The sequence below is a fragment of the Leucopleurus acutus genome (assembly GCF_964270905.1).
Source record: "Leucopleurus acutus genome assembly, chromosome: 11".
Lineage (NCBI taxonomy): Eukaryota > Metazoa > Chordata > Mammalia > Artiodactyla > Delphinidae > Leucopleurus > Leucopleurus acutus.
The window spans coordinates 94,213,324-94,222,737 of NC_139152.1; the positions used below are offsets into that span (position 1 = coordinate 94,213,324).

The 9,414-nt window shown below is 38.6% G+C and overlaps 1 protein-coding gene and 1 pseudogene across 3 annotated transcripts in view; one reads left to right on the top strand and one right to left on the bottom strand.

Annotated features, from left to right (window-relative positions):
• DMC1 (DNA meiotic recombinase 1) overlaps positions 1-8,949 on the bottom strand; it is a gene marked incomplete at both ends in the record, with an annotated part of 38,197 nt that extends 29,248 nt beyond the window's left edge. For both annotated transcript variants that reach the window (XM_082850215.1, XM_082850214.1), the window contains 4 exons: positions 3,927-4,009; positions 7,121-7,267; positions 8,171-8,215; positions 8,899-8,949. In XM_082850215.1, coding sequence (XP_082706341.1) covers positions 3,927-4,009; positions 7,121-7,267; positions 8,171-8,215; positions 8,899-8,949 — 326 coding nt within the window. The remainder of the gene's footprint in view (positions 1-3,926; positions 4,010-7,120; positions 7,268-8,170; positions 8,216-8,898) is intronic.
• On the top strand, positions 4,479-5,321 carry LOC309968801 (large ribosomal subunit protein uL22-like; annotated as a pseudogene). The gene has a single exon. The product of its transcript is annotated as a large ribosomal subunit protein uL22-like (transcript).
• Positions 8,950-9,414: the final 465 nt, after the last annotated feature.

Below are 9,414 nucleotides of genomic sequence, written 5' to 3' on the forward strand. Positions count from 1 at the left end.
CTGTGCATATTTGGTACCTGAGAATTTTCAAAATTTAAGAGAATTTGACATTTTTATAATAACACATTAGCCTCTAATTGATTAAATGATATAGACCTGCAGTTTCTAAGTTGATAACTAAGTTTATACACAGTATTTGAACATTTAAGAGTGTCTAAGACTCACTATACTTATAACTTTAATTTATTAAATTTATAAGACATTCAGATAATTGGAAAGATTTTAATAATTACACAGGTAAAGTTCTTAGAGGAAATATAATATAATAAATTTATAAATATAATTTAAACTGTTTAAGGGAATTTAGTTAACCATATTAGAAGGGCTCCCTTAAAATTTGCCAAATTTATAAATAGACTTGCAGCTTAAGAAAAAATTATATAACATTTAAACAAATAAAATATTAATTAAAAAAAGCCTAGCTCCTGAGTAATCTTTTATGTGCCCCAAAACCCAACATCGAGGACACCAGAAAGCTCACTATGAGAGTAATAATTTCTCTAAGCCGAATGGTTCTTAAACCATGATGTGGTAGAGCAACTGGAGAATATCAAGTTGTCATTTGAATCAAGTTTTATTTATTTATTTATTTAGGCTGCACTGGGTCTTAGTTGCGGCACGCGGGATCTTTTAGCTGTGGCATGTGGACTTCTTAGTTGCGGCATGCGTGTGGGATCTAGTTCCCTGGCCAGGAATAGAACCTGGCCCCCTGCATTAGGAGCATGGAGTTCCACCCACTGGACCACCAGGGAAGTCCCGGAATCAAGTTACCTTGACCAATTTGTCTTGGACCAAAGACTTTTCCTTAGCTGTTACTTGAAAAAAAGTTCTGTGATTTTAAAAATTTGAGGCAATGCTAGGTTAAAGAGGTGTTTTATTTCACTGCAGGAATTCAGATCCTTTAATAAAATGTGTGAATCTCCAAGAGGAGAATATAGTATATTGCACTTCCCTAACTTATTTTATTCACTGTTTATTCATTCAATTAGTCATTCTACAAATATTTATTGAACACCTAGTTTGTGTTAGAGATTGCTCTATGCCCTTGGAGTAAAGCAGCGAACAAAAGAGACAGAAATCCATCACTTCATGGAGCTTCCATTCTAATGAGAGAACAGACAATAAACATAAGTAAAATCTGTGGTATGTCAGTTGTTATTAAATGGTATGGATAAAAATTAGATCCAGAGAGGGGATAAGATGTGCAGAGGATGAAGATGGGGAGTTTTCGAATAAATTTTCAAATAAAGTGATCAGAGAAGGCCTTAGTGAGAAGTAGACATTTTAGCAAAGACCTGAAAAACCTGACAGCAAGTCATGAACATAATGACGGAAGAGTGTTCTGGGCAGAGGGAATGCTAAGTGCAAAGGTCCTGAGGTGGGAGTGTATCTGGCATGTTCTAGGAATAGCAAAGAAGTTAGTGTGGTTGGTACATAGTAAACCACAAGATGAATTAAAGATGAGCTTAGATTTGAGATTAGAGAGGATTTTGGCTTTTGCTCTGAGTGAGATGGGGAGTCATTAGGATGTTTTGGGCAGAGGAGTGTTATGATCTGACCTATGTTTTAAAAGGATTATTCTGGCTCCTATGTGAAGAATAAATGGTAGGGGCAAGGTCTAAAGGAGGGAAGTTAGTTAGAAGTTATTATTAATAATCCAGAAGAGATACTAATAGGTGTTTTAGACCAGTGAGCTAACAAAGGAGAAGGTGGTGAGAAGTAATTGAATTCATATTTCTTCTCTTTCTCTGTACACATATAGACACAAATAGAAAAAAAAATGTATATATACACACACACATATATATATAAACTTTCTATTATGGACAATTTGAAACATACAAAAGTAGACAAAAACAGTATAATAATGAACCTTCATGTACCTATAACTCAGCTTCAAAAATTATCAGCTATGAACTCATGGTCAACCTTTTTTCATATAAACCTCCAACCACTTCCCTCCCTTTTCATATTACTTTAAGCACATCCTAGGCAACATATCATTTCATCCTAAATATTTCAGTAGGTATCTCTACAAGATGAAGACTCTTATTTTTAATATAACTGCATTACCATTATCACACCTAAAAAATTAGTAATTCCTTAATATCAACTATCTAGTAAGTGTTCAATTTTCAGTCTCATATGTCTTATTATCCGTGTGTGTTTGAATCAGGATCCAAAATAAGATCCACATATTGGGATTAAGTGACATGTCTTTTTTTTTTTTTTTAATAGTCTGTGCCTACAAGGCACCTTCAGTTTATTAATTAATTAATTTATTTTTGCTGTGTTGGGTCTTCGTTTCTGTGCGAGGGCTTTCTCTAGTTGTGGCAAGCGGGGGCCACTCTTCATCGCAGTGCACGGGCCTCTCACTATCGCGGCCTTTCTTGTTGCGGAGCACAGGCTCCAGACGCGCAGGCTCACTAGTTGTGGCTCACGGGCCCAGCCGCTCTGCGGCATGTGGGACCCTCCCAGACCAGGGCTCGAACCCATGTCCCCTGCATCAGCAGGCAGATTCTCAACCACTGCGCCACCAGGGAAGCCCAAGTGACATGTCTTTTAAATCTCTTTTAATCTCTAGGTCTTCTCCCTGATTCCATCTCTCTTTTTTTTTTTTATTCCTTAAAGTTTATTTGTTGAAGAAACTGGTTGGTTTTTTTTTTTAAATATAAGGATTTTTTTTAAAAAAAATAAATTTATTTATTTATTTTTGGCTGAGCTGGGTCTTCATAGCTGCGCGGTCTTTCTCTAGCTGCTGAGAGTGGGGGTTACTCTTCGCTGCAGTGAGAGGTCGTCTCATTGCGGTGGCTTCTCTTGTTGCGGAGCACGGGTCCTAGGTGCGCGGGCTTCAGTAGCTGTGGCACGTGGGCTCAGTAGTTGTGGCTCGCGGGCTCTAGAGCACAGGCTCAATAGTTGTGGCACACGGGCTTAGCTGCTCTGCGGCATGTGGGATCTTCCCGGACCAGGGCACAAACCTGTGTCCCCTGCATTGGCAGGTGGATTCTTAACCACTGCGCCATCAGGGAAGCCCGGTTGGTTTGTTCTGACTAAATATATTTGAAGGTAGAGCAGACAGGATTTGTTAATAGATTAGAGTTAGGGTGTGAGAGGGGAAAAGAGGTGCTAAGGATGACACTAAGGTTTCAGATCTGAGGATCAAAAAGAGCTCCGGATGAGGGAGATTTTAGGAGGAGCAGATCTGGGGCAAAGATCAGAAGTTTGGTTTCAGACCTGTGAAGTCTGAGCTGCCTAGCAGACATTCAAGTGGAGGCATATTTGACTATGAACTCTTTTTTTCTTGCAGTTTTTTGTGAGGTCAGGGTTTTGAGGAATACTTTGAAGAAATACTGCTTTTGTTCAAATTGATCTTGGCCACTGCTCTGACTTATGAAACAGTAACTCTGCCTACTAAGGTAGAGAAAAAAAACCACATTCTAGTCAACTTGCATTGGGAAGATGATGACTATGTCTCAGGAATCATAAGATAATAAATAAAAAGGGAAGTTAAAACTGCTGAGGCTGAAGAGCAAAACCAACACTGCATCATTTCTTCTAAAATATTCACTCTAACAACTGATTTTTAAGAAAAACCAAAAGTGAAATGGAATTTCCTTCATCAGTGGAGAAGAAAAGGGAAATGAAAAGTTAAACTAATTTTTTAAATGGTTTATAGATTAATATAGGCTGATTTAGAAACTACTTATATTTTGGGTCTGAATTTCTTGTAAGAAATTTAATCCTGCTTTTACAAGCAGTCTGGAATTTATTTGCTTCAGTTGCCTTTCGAGAAAAAAAAAAAAACTTCTGCAAAATAAGAAGCTATTTCTACTACTTATAGTCAAAATAGCAACCTGGATAGAGGTAAGGAAATATAGTATTCCAAAGATTATGTTTAGTGGTTATAAAAAATATGAGATACATACTCAAATTCCTGGCTCCCAGTGGTGATATGGAAAACCATCTTCCTCTTCTCACTATACTCAAATGCAGTCAGGAATCCTGGTTCCTACAGAAAGACAAAAGAAAAAGTTCAAAAAGGGTATAAGATGATGGTTTTAATTTCAAATCCCACCAAAAGCTATATACTTGATTACCAGGGTCATCATTTGATATAAGCTACAGTTCATTTGTCTTTGAAGGCAGCACAAGATCATGCTTAAGAACATAGCCTCCTATCTTCAAATAGATAACCAACAAAGACCTACTGTATAACACAGGGAACTCTGCTCAATATTCTGTAATAACCTAAATGGGAAAAGAATTTGAAAAGGAATAGAAAAAAATAGATTAATTAAATTAAATTTTTAAAAAAGACTGCAATGATGGCATTTCTTAGGACACCTTTGGATTAATCGTGAAAACAACAACTCTCTGAGTAGCTGCCGGCAGCGTTTAGTACATATATAAACTATATGAGTTACTGTAAATATATGTTGATAGAATTATTCTTGCTCGCTTCCAGGTGACCTCTAAAAATGGTTCGCTATTCACTTGACCCAGAAAACCCCACGAAATCATGCAAATCAAGAGATTCAAATCTTCGTGTTCACTTTAAGAACACTCGTGAAACTGCCCAGGCCATTAAGGGTATGCATATCTGAAAAGCCACCAAGTATCTGAAGGATGTCACTGTAAAGAAGCAATGTGTAAAAAAAAAAAAAAAAAAAAGAAGCAATGTGTGCCATTCCGACTTTACAATGGTGGAGCTGGTAGGTGTGCCCAGGCAAAACAGTGGGGCTGGACTCAGGGTTGGTGGCCCAAAAAGAGTGCTGAATTTTTACTGCACATGCTCAAAAATGCAGAGAGTAATGCTGAACTTAAGGACTTAGATGTAGATTCTCTGGTCATTGAGCACATCCAGGTGAACAAAGCCCCCAAGATGTGGCGCAGGACTTACAGAGCTTATGGTCGGATCAACCCATACATGAGCTCTCCCTGCCATATTGAATGATCCTTAATGAAAAAGAACAGATTGTTCCTAAACCAGAAGAGGAGGTTACACAGAAGAAAAAGATATTCCAGAAAAAAAAAAAAAAGAGTTTAAATAAAATAAAATTAAAAAAAAAAAAGCAGTTATGGGGAAGGGATGGTGGTAATGGCTGCAACAACAATGTGAATGTATTTAGTACCACTGAACTGTATACCTAAAAATGATAAAGATGGTAAATTTTATGTTATGTGTATTTTACCACAATGAAAAAAAGAAAAAATTAAAAAAAAAAAGAACACAGGCTCTTGAGTCACCCTACCAAGGTTCAAAATATGTCTCTAATACTTATTAGCTGTGTGATGTCAGGTAAACTGCTTAATCTTGCTGTACTTCGGCTTCCTCTTTTGGGTCAAACGGGGATAATAGTGTCTCTTTCATAGGTGAGTTGTAAGGATTAAATGAGATATATTTATGGCATAAAGTAGAATGGTACTTTACTAAGTGATTCAGTTGATTTCATTCAATAGCATCATTTCCCCCAGCTCTAGAAGTTGGAAGGAGCACAGGAATTTCAGTTTTCAATATTCATGATACAATATTTTTCACGTTAGATATACTACATATTGGTTGAATTAATGAGCTACAGCTGATGCGGTGTTATAACTAGTGAAGATAGGTCCTGATGTGGTCTAATGTATTCCCCTCTTTGTTGTTTTATACTATGACAGTGGTTCTCAAACTTCAGAGAACGTGAAGTGGGGGAAAGCCCATGCCTAACCCTAATCCAACGAGCCTGGGCCTCTGTGTTCTTTACAAGCCACTCCAGATGACTCTGATACGTACCACTGTACTGTGAAGTTAACTGTCTCTGTCTGTCTCTGTCTCTACGTCTCAATCGTTTTCTCTTTCTTTCAGAATAAATAGCTTTAGTTAAGAAAGGATAAGACTCTTGGTGCATTAGTAGGTACACGAGAAGGAGAGAGGTTCTTTTCTTTGGTAATAGAATTATTTTCCAAAGAAAAGAAGACTAATGCCTAGGAGCTATAAAGCAGCAGTTTCCCAAACCCTGGGTGCTGCTCTAGGGCTTCATTAGATACCCTGGCAGTTATGGAACTGACTTGCAGGTATACTGCCCAAGAGTACTCAGAAGGTAAAGCAACTGAGCTGTGTTCAGAGCAGTTCACTTGGGTCCTCTCCAAGCTCAGGACCACATTGCATCACTCTCATGCCTCAACTGCCTCTGGGGAAGGAAACTGGATGGCTGTCAGTGAAGAGACTTTCTAGGACTTGGTGGGAATGAGAGCCTCACATACACATGTAGAAACGGAGAAGCCTGCTCTTCTGCAAAGAGGGAGACTTTGCCTTTCTGCATATTCTTATTTCCAGAGCTGGTGCTTCCAGTGGCCCCCAAAAGCTCTACACAAAAGCCTGGGTCAAAGGCGTGTGTTTTTGCTTGGAGCCTCTCAGCTGCGTAGGTCTCTTGTGTTCTGTGGGCCCAGCTACAAGGTATAGGTTTCACTTAGCTTTAAGCTCAGGTGCCTCAGTGAGCACATTCTTGGTCATATCTATCTTAACTGCACACATGTAGACCCAGCCACTGCTGTCGTTTTCAAATGCAATGCTCTCTTATCAAATGCCTATAGCAGGAGAGAGCAACTTCTTTGCTGCTGAGCACTTCACAACAGCCGTAGATACAATGTTTGAGGAGATAAGACAAAAATAAGAAGGAGGAAGATAAAAAATATGAAAAGGAGGGAATTCCCTGGCAGTCCAGTGGCTAGGACTTGGTGCTCTCACTGCCCGGGGGCCCAGGTTCAATCCCTGGTCCCGGAACTAGGATCCTGCAAGTCACGTGGTATGGCCAAAAAAAAAAAAAGAAGAAGAAAAGGAGAAGGAAAGGCAGAGACACAGAAAGGGAAAAAAGTAATATAAAGGGAAACAAAAAGAAAAGTTTTGGTAAAAAATAATTACCTTCATAGTTTTCCAGGTGTCTTAACCCCTGTCTCATTCTTTCAGAAATTAATTGCTTTGAAACCGACATGATGAAAAGTTAACATGGGACGTATGTCTTGTGATCTACAGGAACTCAGAGTTCTCACAATAGCTGCTAGTGTACATAATGAGGAAGGCTACAGAGACTCACAGGGCCCTTCTAAGCTAAAACAACAAAGAATGGATTTTGCTTACAATAAGCTTGTTGGCTGCCTCTTTAATCTTGTCCACTTTTGCTTCTGAGAGCCCTTTGACATTGCACAGCGCTCTTCTTGTTGTCATTTGTATCCCTTTGATGGTACAGATGCCTACTGACTTCAGTTTCTTAATGTCAGCCACATTCTGTAAGTAAAAGAATGGGTGCAGCAGATTGAGAAAATGCCAGCCTGAAAGGCTCCCATACTATGTCATGTGCTTTTGTGTCCATCTACTTCCATCATGATGCCAATTTTATACAAGCGGCCAGGTGGAACCCACCCACCATGTAGCCAAATGTTCTGGAAATATCTGAGTAGAACATATCCAGCATGATGCCAAATGTTCTGGCTGTGCCCTGATTTCCCAAGAATGTTAGTGAGACCATGGCAATGTAACAAGGAATTCAAAAGAGAAGTCTGTTGGTAGGAAAGCTAACAAATTTATCACACGTTCAACCCCCTCAGTTCAGCTCCTTCCTTCTACAGAACTTCATTACCAAAATGTTCTTTAAAATTTTTTTTCTTTACCTTTGGAGAATGCAAATAACTACATAACCAAAAGACCAGGATTTTCTCTTGCTCCAATTTTCTAAATTCAACTGAAAAAGATTAAATGTGAGGGCTTCAAAGGGTAATGTCGGAGAAGTTTTACTGCCAACTGATTGCTGTTGAAATTCATCTAGCTAGTTACTTAAAGTCTTGATTTCTGTCAACGTCATTTAATCACATGACACAGAAGGTGAATTTTCTGTTGATGAAAACAGTAGATAGCTCTGAATGCCTCCAGCTGGACCAGTCGTTCTCAACTGGGGGCAATTTTGCCCCCTGGGGACACTTGACAATATCTGGAGAAATTTTTGGTTGTCACAACTAGAGAGTTGCTACTGGCATATAGTGAGCGGTTAGGAGTCAGGGATGCTGCTAAACACCCTAGAATGCACAGGACAGTCTCCCAAAACAAAGAATTACCCAGTCCCAAATGCCAATAAAGTCAAGACTAAGAAACTCTAAAATGGACAATTTCACACAGCATTGAAAACATACTTACAATTCCATGTTTTTGTAACAGGTCAATGTCTTGAAATAAAGATTCCTAAAGGACATGGAACAGAAAAAAAGGAGGGTTGATTCTTCATATCCAACAGTTTCACATATTTTAAAGAGTTAATTCAGTATTATGAGTCACTCCAAAATGCCTCAAGTTCCACTTCTCTAGACAGACTGAGGTAGGATCAACAATGCTTTTTCAAACACATTGTTACATACTTAAAAGAAGTGCCAACACTGAAAGCAACGCGAAGCCCAACAGGCACCTGTGATCTTAGTTCCCCGACCAGGGATCGAACCCGAGTCCCCTGTAGTGGACACACGGAGTCCTAACCACTGGACCACCAGAGAAGTCCCATGGCCTCTCCAAATTTTTAAGACCTTAATCCAAAAGAGTGGAACAGCACAATCTATTTTTAAATATGTTTTCTCAATCTTCTTCCCTACCAGACCGTGCACTCCTTCCTCTGCTATTCGGTACCAGTAAGCATAGGTACCAGTATAGCCATACCACTTGTTAAATTATTAAAATACTTTCATGCCAGCTGCTAAGTAGCTAATCTTAGCACCCCTTGCCAAACAAGTTGTTACATATTTGTAATATTGCCTCTCTCCAGAACTATGTTTTATTTCTAATCTCAGTTTCTAAAAATAGTAGTTAACAGAGAAGGAACTTCATTTTTGTAGAATGACTGAGTGTCTACATATCTTTCAACATTCTAGCCATACTTCTTCATCTTGGAATCCTGGTTCTTCCAGCACAACTTGATCCTCCTTCATATTGAAAGGTGAACAGCAGAAAAATAATCAATTCTGGAAAAATAAGAAATATTAAGAAGTAGTCATAGATCATATAGTACAAAATCCTTTGCCCATAGACCTTCTTGATTTCATTTCAGATATCAAGGACCAGAAGGACAATTATAAAAATATTTAGTTTGGAACAACTGGGCTGGCCTATCTTCTTTCTCCAAGCCTGTGGCGTTACGTCTTTTGTTGCTGTGTGTATGTGGGGATGGGGACTTAGTTTCTTTTCTCTTTCCTCAAAACTGGCCACTTTGTATCATCTTTCAGTTCCCTATAGCACAATTAATCATGACTAATAATATCTTTTTTGTTGCCTTGGAATGTTATTTAGAAGTAGAATATTAGAATTCCATATTGTTATTAAACTTTCATGTTGGTTAACAACACTCTAAGAACCTTGGCCTTAAGTCAACCTTCCTTGTATTCTCCCTGGCACCT